Source organism: Drosophila serrata, unplaced genomic scaffold (genome assembly GCF_035046125.1).
Source record: "Drosophila serrata isolate PLE 108 unplaced genomic scaffold, ASM3504612v1 contig_382, whole genome shotgun sequence".
Classification (NCBI taxonomy): Eukaryota; Metazoa; Arthropoda; class Insecta; order Diptera; family Drosophilidae; genus Drosophila; species Drosophila serrata.
This window is the reverse complement of record NW_028257280.1, coordinates 6,193,083-6,214,186: the sequence shown is the minus strand read 5'-3', so window position 1 is coordinate 6,214,186 and position 21,104 is coordinate 6,193,083. Positions and strand designations below refer to the sequence as shown.

Sequence of the window (21,104 nt, the reverse complement as noted above, 5' to 3'; positions counted from 1 at the left end):
GAAATAAATCTCAATTGTGCTGTTTCGCAAGTGAACAATATATATATTGTGCAGTGTTTGTATGCAAACAACAATGACCAGCTGCCGGATTGATTTATATCAGCTGACGCCAAACCGAATGACAGCCCTCCCATCCTTCGCCCTTTAGCATTAATTTCAAGTTGCAGCAACATTTCCCAAAGTCTTTGGCAACATCTCACTTGAAGAGGAACAGATATAGATAATCAAATTTTAAGATTTGTTTGGTCTATTTATAGCCAATAAACATTGGGAAGTCATTGAGCCAAGTCAGAAGAACATTTCTAGTAATAATCAATGCCTGGCACTCTTAGCACAAAGCTGCCAATAAACAATTTATGATAGATAAATAAACCAATAACATTGTAAATATTTGGTTGATTAAGTATAAGTTATGTGGGGTTTCTTTTAAACAAGAAATAGTAGGAGATAAATATATACAAAATAAGTAAAGATACAGTTTTATAAAGGTGTAATAATGATTTTCTTTCTAAAAATAAATGGAACTTATTTTAATTTATTTATCTCTATAAAACTTAATTAAAATCCGGTTTTAATACAGATTTTCCTTAAAATTTGTATATACTCTACTAAACTATATAGCAAAAATATTGATGTTGTCATAGTTTTAACAATTTAAAACTAAAATCATAAACAAATTCTATCAACCTGAACAACAAATTCCTATTACAGACTCCTCTTTGGTCAAACTATTTTTGTGGTCTGAATTTTCTAGCACTTTTACATGTATTTCCCATCTGTATATAGGTATTTTTCCCCCCTTTGGCTGTAACTTTTCTCTCTTCTGACCATTTTTAGCTGCAACTTTACGCACAATGCGAGAAGAGAGAATGTGCACATAAACATTGTTCTGGCCATTTTTGGACTGCAGTTGCACTTTCCCTCCCCCTTTGTTTATATTGTAGGACTTTGTGGCAACCCGACCCTTTGCAGCTAACACATATATGCAATGTATATATGTTTACTTCTCTTATAAGAGAACTTGGCCCGCACCAAAACCAAAAGCTGGCTACTTCTGCTGATTGCCAACATTGGCAAGCAATTGCAGTTGCTCGTTGGCCGGGCCAAAAAAGGGAATAAAATGCAAGGGGACAAGAAGGTTGGCATTGCTTGGTGTTTCCTTCTTTTTTTATTTTTTTTCTCCTGTGGCCTTAACGGATTTTTATGTGGTCAATGATCCTTGAACAACGCACCCGCTTTCATGGAATTTCCTTTGTCTGAGGCTCTGGGAACAGGGAATTGTTGTTTGCATAAAAAAAGCGGAAGAAGAAAGAATAAAATTCTCAGTGAACAAAAAACAAAAACACAAAACACAAAAAGAGGGGTTTGGTTTTGGTTGCATATTGGAAACTGCATAGAGAAGCGGACTTGGCCATTGTCCTTTTGGATCAATCGTCCTGTGAATTCTCCGCCTTTTGTTGCTAATGCTGGTCTTCCTGTTCCGCCTTTCATGTTAATTACCCCTTGGTTTTCATTTTCCACAGGGAATAATTACCATTACTTTCGCCACACAGCCACTGACAAAGTCACCAGCCCCAGAACTAGGTCACATCCGAAACCTTGGCCAGAAACTGAGTTATGTGCCAAAACTAGTTTGAAAACTAAGCACATACATTGAATCATTCCTCTGTTTTTTTTTTTACTCTCGCCTAGGAAAACTTTCTCAGTTAAATGGAAAATATTGTTTCCAACTTTAATCATGCTTCACATTGTTTTACATTAAGAATTCATCTAGGAGCTGTCCAGCAAGTTATGGTGTGGAGCATGTCACTCCATTTCTGGCCATGTCAAACATTTCCAGTTCATTAAAATTTTGGCCAACGAGTTTTGGCCATTAAGTCATGGTTTGGCCTTGACCATTTTTGGTAAAAGCACGTCCAGATTTGGGTCCGGCGAATTTGTCAAAGTTGATAAACCAGAATGGTACCTTATGCCATTTTTTAGGAACTGATAGCGAAGTTATATTATATTATTTACAATATTCAAGGAAGGAAAGTGTTTGCAATGCCTTTAATGTCTTAAAAAATTAATAGTTTTATACCAAATGCGATATTTTTAATGACTATTAAATCAAATTTCAATTTAAATTGGTGGAAATGCACCTTTTATAAACTTCTAGGTAGCAGGATATATGGCCATCATATTTAATATTTCATATGTATATGCTGCCATAAACCAAGAAGTTTGTAAAAGTTTTGAATTAGAATTAATGCTCAAGTGTCTTCTTATACGTTTATTCATGGCTTCTTCTATTGAGTGTATAAAAGAAAAGTCAACGAACTCATATAAAACTTGAGCGCAAGGCCAAAACTTTCATCCATAAAAGTTCCTCCTTACAAAAGTTCAATATCCTAAAAAAAGAAGAGATACTCAAAAAGGACAATTTCGCAAATATTTGTCAGCTGAAGGACGGCCTTATATACATCAGAACATTCATATATGCGTACATCACTTGTTTATTGATTTTTCTCATGTCAAACTTGGTTTATTTGGCACTCGCACTCACAGATAAGATTTATGCAAACGGCAAAAAATGGTTAAACCCCAAAAAAAATAATATATATTCCTACCTTCTCTACTTAGAACTGGTTCGTTGAATATATATGGCTAATATGTGTAGGTGGAGAAAGGGGAATAAATAAAAAACAAATAAGAACCATATGCCATATCATGACTAACAGCTGTTTGGGCCAAAACAAAAGGCAATAATGCGAAATGACGGGCAAGAAGTGCAGCAACAACCACAACAACTGGCACAAAATTACCTAGGAAAGCAACAATGATTATGCTGATGACGACTCAATTTAGGCCAGAAAACAATTTGGCCATTTTCATTTTGCAAACTGCTTTTAGTTGCCCTTACCAAGGTTGGGTTTTATGAAGCAAAACTTTATATACTTTTTGGTTTTATTCAATTCAAATATTCAATGAGTATAGCTACTATTTAAGGATTGAATTTCCTTTTAAATTATAAAAATAAATTGTTTTCATTGAAATCCGAATATAAATAAGTTGTTTAAATTCTTTTAGTTCTATTAAAAGTAGCAAAAACTGTTTGTTTCAGTTTAATAACCTACACAAAAGAGCATTAAAAAGTCTACATATAATTTTTTTCAGCTGCTCATAAATTTTACTTGTACATAGACTAAGCCAGACTAAACAACAGATTATATATTTCTGATAAGGGTTGTTGTAGTTTGCTTCTGTCTGACATTATAATTTGGGTGTGTTCCCGTTGCCTGACCTAAATTTCCTCTTGTAGTACTTATTCCCAAGATTTTGCAAAACTTTTTAAAGTCCATAGTAAAATTATAAAAGGGCAAAAGGCCAAGAAGGCGATTACCATCTGTGTTGGGTTTTGTGAGTCACTTTAATACTTCTGTTCCCAGCAGGAAGTTCGGCTTTATGTGATGATGATGGCTTACCTGCAAATGAACAAAGAAAGGAAATTATTATTAAATTAGCATTCAGGAAAAGGATTAAGAGGCGGCAGACAGGCAACTGCACTTATGATTAATAAGCACTTATGGTGCGGCGCCGCCTCATGGAAAATGGAAAATGCAGTCTGTACATCGAACTGCAACTTTCCCAAGATCCATCAAAATCGAGACACACACGCGTTTCAAATAAATCATACAAATGGAGTCAAACAGCTCTCTCCATGTTTTCCCCCCTTGGATTTTATCCAAAAGACAACAAATGTGAGAAACAAGTTGAGATATAAATGTAGTTGGGTTGGGAAAATCACTAAAGGAAAAATATTAAAAGAATACTCTTATATTTCGTTAATATATATCTTAAGACTTGTAGGATAATACAATATATAAAACAAAAGGAACTAGCAGCAATTCTCTATTGATTCTTATTATTTTTTTTATAATTTTCATTTATTGTTTTCAGTATAAAGCTTAGTAAAGCTCACTTGTGTCACCACAAAGCAATTAATGCCCACATTTTCTTGTTGTTTAGCTTTCAGTGAAATCGATATCATTTATCGCATAGCGGAAAAGTGGTTTCGTTTCAACATTTTTGTCGAGGCAAGTTTGGGCGGTCTTTGGCTTTCACATTTGCAATTTTCATGGCAACTCAAAACCCCCACACTCCTCCCATCAACCCAAACGACAAACAACTTTTCAAGGTCGTTGAGAGTTTTGCGGTCGCCAATGGGAAGCACAACATTTTTGCCAATTAACTTTGCCTAAAGCAAAATAACAAGAACAAAAAACATCGCAGCAGAAACATTCCCAGGAATATATTCATCCCTCTAAAAGATACAGATAGGATGGGGAAAAAAGATACATGCTGCCGAAATACAAAAAGCAAACAATTCTCTTTATATTAAAGCAAAGAACAGGCCTCAAAAAAAAAAAAAAATGAAAGCAAATTTATTTTAATGATGTTATTTATTTTTGCGTGCTTTTCAGGCCCACATGCAAAGACGAGAAAAAATACAACAAGAAAACTGTTGAATGGAAGGTTTTCTGCCTTTAATCGGGTTGACCTTTAAAATGGTTTAGGTGTACATGCCATAAAGATATAGTAGAGATGCATTTTTATGCAAATTAAATTAAGAATGTGGTTTAAAATGATTAATCATATGCGGCTGCTTATTATTCAAACGGAAAGTACATTTCAAAAAATTGTAAACCTTACAGATATATGGAAATTGAATTAAAAGTGTGGTTAAAAGTGATTAAACTTAAGGGATGTGTTATTATAAAAAGAAAATTCCACAAAATAACATATAGTACTGACTAAATATGATATTATACCTCTAAGAAAGTAAAAAGCATCAACATAACTGATAAATAATTGATTTCAAGTCCGACACAGAGACGTCATTCCTTTGAACTTCTTCAAAAAACGATACAGATTTTTGCAATCATTTTTCATTTAATTTATTCAACACTTGGCCATATCCCATTAAGTTACTATAAATATAAAACTATGGCACAAAAAGCGATACCAATATGGTATCCATTGCGTCTCACTCTATTAAACAGTATAAATAAATAAATGTTTTATGGCAGCTGAAAATTTGTGAAATTTACGCCAAACGAAATTCGCATTCAGGTTTATAGGAAAATCAAAATCAACTCTTGCCAATTAATTGTCACGATAGAGTTGGCTTGGAATTTTTTTTTTATTTTGCCATATTTTCGTCATAAAAAATATGAATTTGGACAGCCACATCCATTAGAGCTTATCCGGTTGGTCGGGCAGACAGACAAGTTCCAAAAAAGGCGGTCGGAAACGGGTTCACTGAACGAATTTAATTGATTTTATTTATTTTTTGAATTTTTCAAGAGAGAGAGAGAGGGAATAAACTGAAAAAAAAGACCTGAAATCGCGAAAGTCAAGTCAAGTCCAACTAATTGCTTACTCCAATGGAATCTGTCATAACAGGAGCTGGACAAAAGAAATGCCGGATCTCTTTGGCATCTGTCTGTCCAGTCCCTGATGCGTTGATGGGTTTCTGTATTTACGGCCATATAATTGCTAATTACAGCAATGCGTTTACTTTAATTAACCCAAGCGGAGCGAAGGACCGACTGCAGGAGCCAAGGAGCCAAGGAGCGGAGTGAAACATTAATTAAAGACCAAGATTAAACGGGTAACGAGGGTGGGCATCGCGACTGCCTGCCTTCCTCCCACTGGAAATGCAATAAATTAAAAGCGCGACACAGAAAAAAAAAATAAACACACAAAAAACGATATAAAAAATAACACGAAATTAAAAGGAAAGAATTCGCATGGCAGGAAAGTGTAATAAACTCAGGGGGCGTAAGTGCTGCAAGCTTGTGCTTAATGCAACGAATAAAAGCTGAGAATTTCTCAAATGAAAACACTTCCAAACTAAAATATCCCAGACAACGCCCCAACACCCACTTTTAAAAGGCACACAGCGGAAAATTAAGATGCAAAGCAAAAAAATTCTAAAGAAAACTTGAACTAAAGTCACAACATTTACCCAAGGAAAGTTATAAAATATATCGATGCCTTGAACACTTTTTTTTAATAAACTATAGCATTAAATAATTTACTTTAACTAAAGATAAATATATATTTCTTTCACTGCACTGAAACACACCTTGAAAAGAACTCGCTTATATGCAAATTTCTCTCCACCTTCATTGGTGAAATTTCCTGCAACGTCAATGGCAACAACAAATTGCGAGGCAAGAAAACAACGAAGAAAGTAACAAGAACAATGGGTCATATGGGGCATGTCAGGGACATGAAACCCTCCTGTTGCAACTTGTGCAAGGACACCACTCATTAAAGGCTTACAACACACGAGAAAAGCAAATTTGAGCTGCACTCGAGAAATTCGTCGAAAATGTATCTGGTAGATAAACTTTGCAACTGCATCGGGCCTCTTATCGCCTTCCTCCAAGTCGAAAGGGTGCGGTCTCTCCTCAAGGACGCATAAATTAACGCCCCTTTAGGATGTTCCCTCGTGTTTCTTGTTTTTTTGTTGTGACACAATCGATAGCTCAGAATCTGGTTGAAAATTAATTGCGGACACGAAACAAGGACCCGCATAAACATAAATATCGAATGGTATATATAGTTTTCTTAGAATTCTTCTCAGAACATTTTACATTTCATACAGGGGACACAAGGACACACAAAGGCAACAGCTGTTGTCTGGTATAGGAAAAATCCAGTAATGCACTTTAAGAAATATTAGAAAGAAAGTTAATGAATTAAGAATCATATACTGTGATCGATCATTACTATTTAAAAGAGCTCTACAAGTAATGATATACATTTTCCAGTGTGCTTATCAATCTTCAAGGAATTCCCAGAAGTACAAATAAAAAAAGGGGGGCAAACATTGAAGTAATAAAGCTAAGCAAGGCCTTCACTGAGGGTTAAGTTTGGCGAAATCCAACGCCTCAAGACTCAAGTTTCCCCTCTTGAGCACAAAACAAAGCACAGTCAAGGAAGGACAGTGTCCGAAAAAATATCAAATGACGAACAACATTAAAACCATATGAAAACTCAAACTGCTAAATTCGAATTTCTGAGTAAAAAGAATCCAAACCAATTAAGCTATTTTCGATCTGTACTAAACAAATCATAAAAGTGAAATCTAAGCAAGAAAATCCAAGTAAAAATGGAATCTACAAAAATCAATGCAACTTTCTTTTCGTTGAAAGCTTTCTTGTTTGTGGAGGCCAAAAACCATGACGGGCGGAAAGTGAGTTTGAGGAAAACTAAACCGTAAAGCTCTCAAAGATCACATGGGGGGAAATTGCATGACCATTACATTCGAGAGACGGAAGTGCTCCCTCCAACAGAAAAAACAAAACACAGATGATGTGATGACTTGGCCACTGAGGTAATTGAAGCTAATTGGGTTAACCTTATTTCTTTTGCTTAATTAATCTCGCTAAAAGTCCAAAGAACATGCATGATCACTTGAGTCTCTGGCAAAAATGGAAGAAAATAATATTTCAATTGAATTCCCTCCATTCTCGATCGCGATTCTCTCGGACCGAACTGGACTGACCAGTTTGGTCCATAATGCTTTATTTTTTTGCGAGAATTGTAACCCAAAATGATTCACCAGCCAGTTCCACGAAGCGCCACATTCGCTGTCATGCTAATGAGATGATGGGACGCCCTATGAATAAGATTCAGATACAGAAGAGGTTGCAAAATAATCATCATATAAGTGTTTGCAGGGGACAAAAGTTGTTTTTGAGCTTTTCTAGAGAATAGAAAAATTTGAAAACTATGCTATAACTGCAATATATTATTAATTATTTCTTCAAACTCTTGAGCTTTTTTATGGTTAACACTTCTGTCGAAATTCTCTTATATTTATATATAAAAAATTGTTATATTGTTTTCTGTGATGAATCTTTGTCAATGAACTCTGGGGGGCAGATACAGAGGCTCCCGTCACCTCGTTGACCCAATTGAGTTGAGCAATTTTCTGAGCTGTTTATTAGATTTCATGCTGCGCGCAATTGTGACTGTCTAAGCTTGATTTGTCAACAGCAACAACAAAGGCAGCAGCTCGCAATTTGCATCCGTCAGATACCCGCACGCATTTCCCAGATACTTTAGCTGAGTTTCAATCATGTAACTGATGCCTTGTTCTAGACTCTAGAGTGTAATTAAAGCGACTATCTTAGATGGAGGAATATTTGATCAAATTAAGCTTATTTTCCAAGCAGTTGAGACACAGGAAGTTTGCCCCGAATACCAAACAAGAAGCAGGCAATTTATGGATTTATTAGCTCGACTAGCAGTATCTTAAAGATAGGTTATGAAGTGTTCTACTGAGTGTAAATATGTCAAGATTCAAAGAATATTATAATCTAAATAGTAATTAATTTTAAATATCTAAAATATATAAATCATATGTTTCATGCTATGATTATCTGTTTGAGAAATCTTTCAGATTAATAGTCACAAATATTTCTTGGAAAAAATATTCATACAATTTAGAAAACTAAAATGATTCAATAATTAAACCTATTGACTTATTAACAGGGAATTCCAGCTTTTCACCATATTTTCCTTATAAATACAAGAAGGTTAATTGTTCTTTTAAGAAATGTATAAAATTTTTACGACAGTTGGATAAGTTTTATTGGAGTGGGAATGCCATAAAATGTATATAATGCCATGCATTTGTTTAATGCCAAATGCACAGAGGCAAGTCAGTGAGCCTCAGGACAAACATTGTGTCACTTTGTTTGTTTGTGTTTGTTCAACTGCCAATTCGAATTCCAAATTGACAATTTGTCTACCGTTCAATCTGTCAAGCCAACCGAAAAATTCACTGCCAGCAATTATGCACAAAACAACAAACAATCTGAGAGAGTTCCCCAAGTAAACACTAAGAAAATATGTCACTGAGTATAAATTTTAAAAGTAAAATAAGGCATAGAAACTTTAGTAATATTTAAAAAAGCAATACAAGGTAAATTCAAGCCGAATTTTGAGTTTAAAATATATTATTTTGTTTAATAATAGTAATTAAATAGTATTTTTAATATAGTATTTAAAGTTCTTACTATTTTCCCACCGTGTACATATTGAAAGAGCAACCCAGAGACAGCTTGTCGTTGCAGAAATTCTTCGTTTGCCTCGTTATCGACAACTGCAGGCCCGCGGAATCGATGCAATTTGCGAAATGGGAGCGACTTGGGGGCAGGAAATTGGAGCGGATCAGCTCAGAATTGGTAGAGCCGGCGAGAAAAGAGAGAAGTCTTAGCAGTGGACGACACATGGACACGCTCTACATACCCTCTTGGCCACGCTCCACGCTCCACGAGGCGTCGATGGAATTGCAACGCGTAATTGGCATTTTATGTAATTCCAATTTAATTGCCCAGCGCAACGAATCAAATTTACCGAGGAGAATGACAGTAGCATTCGAAATTGTCGATCCAGCAGTTAACTAATAAATTCAGAAACATGAAAACAATACAAAAGGTCTACAATCGTCACAGTTTCATGTGATTCATTGTGTTTTCTATAGTCGCAGATACTTTGTCAGCTGACTCAGTGCACGTGTACCGTGCGTCTTTATTAAAACTTTGAATATATAGTATTCAAGTTAGTGGAATTAGCCACAATAAAGTAGCGTGTTCAAGGTTCAGGTGGGTAAATGGTAAGCCCAGTGAGTCATAGATTGCCACATTTGTTTAGGTAAAGGATACAATGGGGAATAAGACCAGGTGTGGAATTATAAAAGGGGTTTAAGTGGAGGTAAGTCTACATAGAGGTTATGTACAGCAAAAATCTATATTAAATGTTGAAAATAGTATTCAGTAAGACTCTTTTTGATAACAATCTTTTTAACTATAATCCAATTTCAATCAATATGATTTAATAACCAACATTGACTTTCCATTTGCTTGCCTAATAGACCAGAAACAATAGCCGACTTTCCCCCCCTAAATAGCTGACTTTCCCTCCTCAGATCTCGCACTCAATGCTCTACCATGCTGAACACATAAATGTAATCGACCCTAATGCCATAAATTCTTCAAGAATAATTTATATAAATAAGCTCCCTTGAAGTTAAATAGTGTTTTATCAGCACGTCGAGTGCCTGATGAGAGGGGCAAGTACTTGTGTACTTACTCATACGTATCCGCAACATACGAAGGCATAGAGCAACATCCGGCGGATATATCGTGCCGAAGCTTTAATAAAATAAAGTTTTATTGCGAGCATTCTGGAAATGGAGTGTTGTGTGTGCAAGGGAAAATTTACACCCCGATAAAATTCAGTACTCAAATAGAGCAAGAAAAAAAACGAGTGTATTTAAACTCCAGAGCTTTTTGCATAACGGCAATTAACTAATGTCAGTTAATGAGTAACCGACAAAGAGAAAATTCATACACGTGCCAAGTGCCACAGGGGCTTAGGTAACAAGGTATTACAATTACTTGTGACCGCACAGTTGAAACTGAAAAAAACTGAGAGAAAACATTTTCAAATACTTTAAAAAGTATGTGTTGATTAAGTCTGCAACTTAAGTCATTAATTTATGGACTCTCTTGGGTGCTCTTTCTTGTATTTAACCTTTTTATGGGTATCGTTTTTCTTTTAGATTCTTTTTATAAAAAGTTGGTTTGTGATAAGTTAAAATTAATATTTTATATGAATTTGGTATTATAAAATGTTACTTAAATCTAAAATAATAATGAAACAATATTTAAATAAATTATGAAAAGCAATTGAGTCAAGGAATTTACTGTTCTTGCATTTTATTCCACGAAATTTGTTTGATAATTGTATGAATGTTTTATGGAATATTTAAAATTTTAAACTTGGAAGATAAGCCGAGTTTCCGTTTCCGTGTTTTTATCAGGCTTAGCATATATTTTCTTGAAATTATTTAATGAAAAGAGTTTTAATCATAACACTTTAATGGGTATTTTTTAGGTAATATCTATATATCATCGATATTTAATAAATATCTAAAGAAAAGCGTATTGATAGTTTTCAATTCATTCTGTTTTCCCTCTGCCATCTTCTCCTTCCCTATTTTGTTTTTCATTTTTATTAATTAACGCTTCCGAACAATGGCAGCCACTCAGCTGAAGGAGAGGAGGAGCTGTTGCTCTAATCTTGGGGCTTTGTCTGCTCAGATACGTCTTGACCGTCGGGGGCTACTTTATGGTTCGTTGGCTCTGCTCTCAATATAAAGTATAAAGTATAAAGTATATAAAGTATACAATATAGTGAGTAGCTCAAAGGCAACGTCGCCATCTGCTTATCACTCTCAGATAAATCGTCTAGAATTTCTTGCCAGGCTCCGGAATGAAAATGTAAAACAAAACAAAAACTTTAAGATGCCACCGAAATGTGTAACGCCGGCAGTCGTGACACACCAAAAAATCTTGAGATAAAAATAAAACCCAATCGAGAGAATTGAGAGCAAAACACAAAATATTAGCGTCGGCATGTTAATTCAATTAGCTCTTCGCTGACGCCTCTTTTTTTATTTTTGTCGAACATTTGGGTTTAGTTCTCTCTAGTTTTGTATAAACAAATTCCTATTTGAAGTTTACCTCCAGCATTCAACATATTTCGAACATAATGCGACAACATTTCCATGACCTAGCCCAATTTTAATGGGAGAAAATATAGGGAATTAAAATGCGGTGATAAAGTCAAGTTCATTGACTATAACATTTATTTGCTTTTAGCCTCTTAAAAACTGAGTCATTGCAAATATAGGCAAAAGATAAGACGTCATTTCGAATGTATTTTTTATTGTTTTTTTTTCTGCTAGAATGGCGTTTATTATATATGTGCAATTTTAATGCGAAGTTCTTTGAATTCTTAACATAAAAAAATCATAAAATATGTATTTTAGGTACATATGTAATTTATAGTTACTCGATATTTTTATATGCTCTTTTTTTAGGTAAATAAAAGATTTTCAAATATCATAACTTCGCCAAAAAATAATTCATTTCATAACGGAAAGCGTCTCTGAGCTAGTTTTTCTGCGGCTAACAAATGTGCATACTTAGTTTTAAAATAAAAAAAAATCAATTTTTTTGTTAAATTTTTGTCAATTTTAACGATGAAATTTTGAAAAATTTTGAAAAATTTATTTTTCTACCTGACATAGCTAGATCGATTCAGCTGTTCATGCAGATCAAGAATATATATGATTAATAGGGTCGGAAATGACTCCTTGACTATTTTACTAGCTTCTGACTAAAATTATAATGCCCTGCGAGGGTATAATAAAGTTGCAAAAGTTGGTGCCAAAGTAAGAAAGAATTTTGAAATATCATAAGGTCATAAGAATAAAATATACAAAACTTTTAAATATAAATTAATATTAATCAATGGGGTCCATGGTAATAAGGGAATAGTAGGCTTTTTATGATTATATCAAAGTGAGCTTCTTCCTGGTTAACCCGATGCTTGGCATTGGTCGGGTGATATTATCGGAGTCGAAGGGTAATCATAATCACTTTCACCACTATCACTTGAGATGTTAACAGGTGGAAAGCCGCGGACAGAATGAGGCTGGAGCGCAGGCAGCGCCTCTATTTATAGTCCCCGAGCAAAGAGAACAGAGAAAGCGAGAGCGAGAGAGTAAGAGCTATCACTGGAGAAAGGCTGAGAGGTATAGAGAGCAAGAGGTGCCTCTGGAGGTATACAGAAAGAGATGGGCATAACGAGAGAGAAAGAGATAGAGGTTTGCAACTAAGGAAAAAATACATTACATTTCAATTAATATATGTATATTGAGTTTTAAAATTTAAAAATTTAAAATTGTTGTCAAACTTTCACCATTTGTTAATGCTGATCAATAATAAATATAATTTATAAGGTCGGAAATGACTTCTTCTTTGCGTTATATCCTTTTAAATAATATTATAATAAACTGCAAGGGTATAAAATGATATAAAAAATTAAGCTTTAATCTCTAAATATATTCTCTAATAAGATCTTTACTAGGTTCATTTTCAAAAAACTTTGTAAACCATTAAAGCATTTTAATTGTTTACAACTCACCCAGGTTTATTTTTATCAACACATAAACCCATTTCTGACACCTACAACAAAAATCTCTCTGATTGTACAAAGCTTTTGGACCATAATTTATAATAGTGTAAATAATTAGATACTAAAAACCAGCAACTACACCCTCGGAATGCAAACAAATAAAACGTATTTACCAAAGGGCCAGAGCGCAGCAACCAAAGCTTGTACAAACTTTTGTACAAAAAAAAAAAAAAACGAGAAAAAACTTATACATATAATGAAACGTAAACAGAATTCGGTATTTTTCAGTTCAGTGAACCTGAAAAAGCGACGTCATCACAGTTGTGGATGTCGCCCCAAAACACAGCTCCTCTCCTCTGTTTAGTTTTCAAAATAAAAGCGCACACCTACGCCTGGCCAGAAGGCAGCGAGGTAAAGAGGTGTTCCAAACGAATTGCATGAGTGATTCCCAGTGCGTCGCTCCCATAGGATGGCAAAAATACTTCATAAATGCAAACTGCAACAACACTCATAGAGTTTCCAAATGACTCGCAATGATGGTGAAATTAGCAACTGTCCAGCCACGAAACGAACCCGAATCCCAATCTGAATCCGTATCCGGACCAAACCCACTGACCATAACCAGGAAGAGGTTTCAGCTTGCTGCCCCTGCACTGGGAATAATTAAAGAAAAGTGTGTTTGGCAGAACCGGAATTCATAGCAGACAATTTTAAGCGCACTTTTAGCAACTGAATACAGTTTCTCCTCTTCAATTTATTTATTTTATAAAGTTTACCATATTTTAGGTATCATTTTCTATTTCACACTTTCAAGTAACTATTTTTTCTAGTGTTTTATTCCCATAGTTGTCTCCCGGAATCACTCTGGCGTGTTGTCGCATTTCCGTTGCGAATATTTTTGCCACTGCTGCTGCTGTTTTTATTATTGTTGCATCCCATTACTGATGCTAGTCAGTGCACAACTAAAATCCCAATAGCTCTATGCATAAATTAACCAAAACAGAAACCGAACAGAGAGTGAACTTCAGCAGAGTGCTATTTTCCATTAAGCTCCCCCGTGAGCTGCGATGTGTCCTCCGCTTTTTATGATTATTTATTCACTTGATTGCTTTTGGCCTTTCACTGTCCTCTGAACCGCATCTCTGCTCTCCAACTTCGACTCATTTCTTTTATTTTGATTAATCATCCAGAGGGCTTACCTTGTGCCCAGGCTCTTGCCGCTTCACCTCAGCCTTCACATTTATTCCCCTCCTCCTTGGCCCCGTTTGATTTTCCCTCCTCAATTTCCCAATCAAGCTTTGCATTGGCATTGCACAAGCGATAACAACAACAAAAGCAGGCACAATTGATGCCTGACTGAATGCACTGGGAGAAAATGTTTGAAAGAGATTATAATTATATTTTTTAAGACCTAGTAGATCTATTTTCTGCTCTGGATATTAACCAACATTTATTTTTGGGTTTATTTCGTAAAGGTGATAAAAGTGAACTATACTTTTCTGTGAGTTTGTTTCTATGCAGTTAACTTATATGTATAAATATCTAAAAGAGATTTTTCTAATCCCTGAATAATTTAATATCTTTTCTTTTTTGTGCTTCTATCTAAAAAGAGGCCACATATTTTATTTGTACCATTTTATGAATGTAAAACAAAAACCCCTGTAAATAATTTTCTCATTCAATTTAAGCACTTAAAAATAAGTTAGTCAAGTTTTAACTGTTCTCCAGTATTTTATTTTCCAAGGAAAGAACTATGTATTTTTCTATGCTCAAAACTACTCTTATTTCCCATTTTTCCGGTGCATTTCAAATGCATTTCATCTCCCACGGCTGGCATTTCTTTGTTATTTGTTTGGGTGCTTGTTTAGAGGAAATTGCTGCTGCCGTTGCCGCAAACAAACGTGATTTCCTTTGGCTGCTGGCATAAACAAAGTTGTTCAAGTGCTTTCTTGGGGCATTCTTCCACCGCCTTAGTGTACACTGTACAGGGTGCCCTGCCTATTTTGGATTGCTCTTACACTCCCCTCTCACCCAACTTGATGACTAATGCATTAAGGACATACTTTTTCCGGGGTTGTCTGGTGAACTCACCCTGGCTTAACTAGGGAAATAGAGTCATAAATAACATGAGCTGCCCTCGAAACACTTTTGTTTCAGTTTGTTTCGTCTCGAGAGTGGTGTAAATACAAATACAAAACTTATTTAGTGCACCACCCTCCTCCAAGCGGCATTTGTGGTGCAATTAAACTGGTTTTCATTTAAGCTTAATCTCCGCAATGCTATATATATACACGTAACCTGCACGGGGATGCAACCCCCTCATATTATTATTACTTCCCATAATCGAGGGGAATTCCAAGCACGTGTCCAGGTCAAAAGTGAATCAGGACTTTGTCACGGCGCACGTGTCCTTTTTCTGCAACAATTATATGATAATGACCCTCACAGTTCAAGGCGAATCAATTTATATCGATTTCTATCTAAATTATTCAGCTGGAAGGAAAGGCGAAATCAAATTTGCTTAGCAATAAAATATTTTTCTATTAAAATATCTTTAATTAAAGGAGAATAAATGGGGAGTTTGATGCAGTTTTTCTGCTCTTTTGCTATTGTTTTAGCATGAAAATTCTATTAATTCAAATGATATCGATTTATTTTCATAGAATTCAACTCTAGCTTGTTAAAGAAACGATATCAACCACTTTTCCTACTTTTTGTGGCGGACAAAATGGAGCTTTTGTAGCATTTTGCGCTGCCTTCCTTCTCAACTACTTGATATATTGACATTTTGCCTCATTCATCTATTATTTCTTAATTGCTGGGGGGTTTGGCTCCCCTCCACCTTGCTTCTTAAGTTGATTTCCTGGAGTCTATAATACCCTTTGTCAAGCTCTCTAAACACGTTCTATGAGGCGACGCAATTTATGCAAATGTCGTTCAATTCAGAGTCCCCGAGACCAGGAGAAAGACCAACTAATATATGCATGCTCAGAGGCTTCCGTTGGAGAACTGAAGAATCCGAATCAGAATCAGAGAATATAGAGAGAAATGTAGAGAAATAAAATAGAGAAGCAGAAGCTCGTTCCATTTAAAATCTTTTGACCTTACTCAATCAAGAAGAGCTTGAAAAAGAGCTTCTCTTCAGTTCATTTGGGTTTCTGTGGGTTTCTGTAAATTCTGTAAATTGAGTTGAGGCTCAATTAAGTCCGATGACCACTTCAGTTGACGCTACTAACTTGGGCTAAAGCATTTGCCTGGCAAACTGCATTCTGATGGAGTGTCATTCTGGCCAAGTTGAGCCAGCTCCCACGCTCTTAGCCAAGCCCATTTAAAGCCACAAACAATGCCGCATATTAATGATGCTTCTCCTGTCTTACCTGCTGCTCGTGATAATGTTAATGGTAAATTGCTCAACTTAGTGCCACATGGGTAAACAAAGGGCGTGATAAAGAAAACACAACCGGACTGGTCTCTGTCTGTGTCTTTAAAGGCGTGTTTTTTTGGAAGAAACTCTTGTTGTCCCAAGAAAGTTAATGAAACGCATGATAATTGTCAGTGAAAGACACAGAAAAGATGGAAGAATACCGGAAATAAGAACACCAATTTAACTCGTAATTTTTGTTTAACAAGAAGTATAATTAATGAATTTTGGATTTATATAGTATTCTATATTGTATTGTAATGTATTGTATGTGATGTAAAAATACTCCTTTAACTCCAGATTTTGTAAGTATTTTGCAGATGTACTGATAGCAATTAAATTCAAATTCAAACATTTGTAATAAGTCAACTATCTCAATCACCTTTATTATTTGGCTTCCACAAAAATATTACCCACTTTTATGTGGCCAAAAAACCAAAGTTAATTGCAATATTTTTGTTTGACAATTATCTACCGAAACTCCTACTCATTTGTGAGTAACGAGCGTTACCTCACCTAGCCGCTTACTTTTCGGCCGTTTCGACCACGGACTGAGGTTGATATTTGGCCATATAATTGCGCAAATGACATAAAAATAGTTAAGCTACAAATATATAAATATAGACGGAGGAAAACGCCGGCAGTTGGCAACACACAAAAAAAGTAACAAACAATGGCAACAGCCTAACCGCGAACAAGAAACGAGTTGCCAAAAGAAGAGTTGGCCAGAACCGAGTTCGGTTTGGATTGTGCACTTAAGGCGCTGACCTTTTCGGGCTCGAATTGATGACAATGAAAATCGTAAAAAATAAATTCATTTAACAGCAAAAAATAAAAATAAAGAGAAAAGAAGAGCGTACAAGTACAAGAAGTGTTGGAACCAATTGTGGCCTTTTGTATGGGCAAAACACGCAGAAGTAGAAAGTTTTTACCTGTTTCGGATAAATCTGCCACAATGAGAGTAAAAGTTAAGCACGCCACTGCATTTAAAATCGATTTTTACTTTTGCCACTTTTTCGGCTTTGCTTTTTTGATTGTTATTTTTCACCTTTTTTACCCTGTTTGGCAAGGGCCAAAACGAATCATTTGCGTTTGGTTAAACACTACGTGAGTGAAGGCAATCAACGGATTTGCATAGGGGCGCCTCTCTATCTCGGCTCTACGTGAGATTTTGATAAAGCCACACAACACACTCACTGTCAGATAAGACCAAAACCGAAACGCCCAAACTGCCAATAGCCGCCAGGCGCCCTGCAAATGGACAAGACAAAGCGCAAAACTACTTTGCAGATAACCAAGTGGCCACCGCCATGAGGGCCGAGGTGGGGATTCCGGGATCTGGGGAGATGTCGCAGTCGCCCATCCATAATCTCTCTATTCCGAGGCCCTGCAACAACCCAGTTTGTTGTGGAAGTAACCGCCAGCCAGCCAATACTACGACAAAATCAACAAAATAGAGAAGCTGGTTTTTCAAGGTTGTTCAACGACAGGCGAGAGTTTAACAAATGCGAGGCGGGTGTTAAGAGGGGAGCCCAATGGGAGTGTGCACTGTGGTTTAAAACCGGAGTTTAAAGGGATTTATTTGTTAAAGAGAGCAGCTAATAAACAACCTTGATTATAATGAAAAAATAGTTTACTATAAGTTTGCAATAATGAAAGTATTAATAAGAAGTTTTACTTGGTTAAAAGAGTACAAATTATTTTAAAATGTGCTACTCAAAATATACTGCATTTAGTATCTTTGTAAATTTGTAGCTATACTTATCAAAACCTCTATCAATTTCGACACAACTTTACGGCTTAGTAACATGCCCGCAATGAGTCATTACAAAAATACATTTTAGCAATAAAAACGAATATCTTTAGTTATTGTTTTTACCTTGTAATTATTTAAGACAATTGAGTGTGTTTTTCTCAAGTGAATAATTGCCAGCCTAAAAACCTATAACAATAATTGAAGACTCTTGCAATTAAAATTAATTAAATCAATGTCACTTAAAATTTACCAAAAGTAAACATATTATTATATTGCAAAATGTTGTAAATCATTAACTCACAGGGAAACCCTACTGGTATTATAGAGTATATAATTATTTAAATAATAAAAAAAAATAAAAACAATAAGTTAATGGTTAAAGCTTTAAAGAGCGTTTCGAGTGAGTCACTAACCGGTAGTAGTTTATCGAACTGATTTTCACATGCCATTTATATGAACCAACACCTAGCCCAAATTGTGTTATCTATTCTGGCCAAATAAAATTAACACATTCTTCTGTTTAAGCTTTTTCTATTCTACCCACTGTACTTGTGCGTCAGTGTTTTTGTGAACTTGATTAGGTAAAAAACTCGATTTAAGTTGCAAGATACTAAACAAAATAAACAAATTGTGAGCAGAAAGGGAAAAAATTTAATACCCAGCAGCCTGAGAATATGATTTGAATTAATAAATCTTTCAAAATATTATAGTTTAATTTTAAAACCGTTTGTAGTGTCTTTTTATTATCTTTCTGTTAAAATCAAATCAATAACATTTTAATGCAAAATATACCCCCTCATTACTTAGGATTTTCTGGGACACCCCTTATTTTTATAGGGTTAATATTAAATATGCATAATTATAGATAATGTTTGGCATTGGCATCTGGCGATATATTTTTTTTAAATCCCTTCTAAACGAAAAACCACTACACTAATTGATTGCCATCTGTCATATATTTGAGAATTTAATAAAATATAAAAACAATAGAGAAAATACTTCAGTTTATTGTTGCCATAAATCTTTATGAAATAAAAAATTAAAATAGCTTTGAAATTGAATTATAGGGTCGATTTATTTATTGATAATTTTATATGCAAATGTTGTCAAAAACTCAAAGTTTAAAAACTCATAACTAAGACAAAATAAGCATTAATTTCAATTCAGAAACCGTTCCTATGTTAGTTTTAATTAGACTAACAAATCTGCATACTACATTTAAAAATTCAATTTTTTGCAAATTTTTGACAATTTTAAGCCTTTATAAAATTTTGAAAAAAATTTCATAAATTTTTTTTTTATTAAAATATGGCTAGATCGACTCCCCTGTTTATACTGATCAAGAATATATATGATTTATAGCGTCGGAAATGATTCCTTCACAGCGTAACAAGCTTCTGACTAAAATTATAAGACCCTACATGGGTATTAATATCTTTTCTCAAAAATTCTTTTAAAATATAATACAGCAAAATTTAAGTCAAAATATATTATTTTTATAATATTTTATTAACAAACACTTGACGTTAGACAAAACTTTTGCTTTGGTAACCAGAATTTGTTTACAAAAACGCAATCTTGCTTGGAAAGTACTCTGTTCGTAGGAATAACAACGATTCTTTGAATTTAAAAATTAAAGTTTTATCCTGCATAAAATGAACAACTCACCTTTTGACGCTTCCGCTGGCTGAATGTTTTGCAAACATGTGTTGAGCAGCAGCAGCAATAGCAGCGGTGGCAACAACAAACGCACAAACTGCAACTGCATCTTCATCTTGTTGTTGCTGCTGTTGTTGTTGTGGGGCGATTTTTGCTTTTGTTGTTGGCGATAATGGTAGATCTTAATATTGTTGTTGCTGGAGCGCGGGGCCAATGCGGTGACATCACACTTCCTGCTGCATTTTTTTGTGCGTTCCAAGAGATAATTTTATTTTTCTTCCCGCTTTATACAAACAGGATGCGTGGCTGGGGAGATGTGGGGGACGAGGGGAAGTTGCACCGAAAAACACCGGTTGGATATCACAACAACAACTTGCACGGCGACCGATCAGAACAACAACAAAATCACGCGCGTAAATAAACAAGAGGGAAAATCTTTGTGTTCTGTTTTGCTATCTCGTCTCTCTCTCCTTTTATCGCCCGCCCCACTCGCTTCGCCCTGCTGTGCAGAACTTTTTTGTTGCCTTTTCGTATTGGAATTTTTCGTAGATTTCCCCTCTCCCTTATCACTTGGCATATAAATTAGTGGGACATAAACACAATTTAGAGCGTGGCCAGTTTTGCACTTATTTTCGGGAGGGCCTTTAATTCAATTTATTTAACACAAAACGCCACAAAACACACACGCACTCACACACACAAAGGCAGCACCGCGACGCTCTTACGAGCTAAATTTTCCGAACGGTTTTTGTTTTTCACGGAAAACACGGACGACTTGAGCCGAGAAAATCCAACAACTAAGTGCACGGTTTTTTGAGTGGCCACATATTAAATGCTATATTATGTTTTGTATTTTTCAATATCTTTTTGTTGGTCACTTTAAATTCGGAGCGTGTTACTTAACATTTTACATTTTACACGTCTAGATAACATTTTACAAATGGAGTCGAATTCTCACACATTCTGTAAAGTTCCCAATTGGGATGTTAAATGTAAAGTAATATGCATTGACAGAGCAACTCGATCACAGAATAAAGAGAATGATAACATAAAAAAAATACTCATACGTTTAACAGAATCAGATGAACATAGCAGGGAGCGATCACCAATAGCTATGCCGCGGCAACACATTTTACCACAAGTTCTAGAGCAAAGCCTTTCTATTTTCTCGCTAGCAAATCTGTAAATTAACATTTTACACGCATTTTAATTTATAATTTT

At 35.1% G+C, this 21,104-nt stretch overlaps 1 protein-coding gene across 1 annotated transcript in view; it reads right to left on the bottom strand.

Annotated features, from left to right (window-relative positions):
• Positions 1-20,706, bottom strand: part of Meltrin (disintegrin and metalloproteinase domain-containing protein meltrin) — a 39,703-nt gene extending 18,997 nt beyond the window's left edge. The window contains exon 1 of the mRNA XM_020955220.2: positions 19,893-20,706. Within this exon, the coding sequence (XP_020810879.2) occupies positions 19,893-19,998 (106 nt within the window). The 5' untranslated portion in view covers positions 19,999-20,706. The remainder of the gene's footprint in view (positions 1-19,892) is intronic.
• Positions 20,707-21,104: the final 398 nt, after the last annotated feature.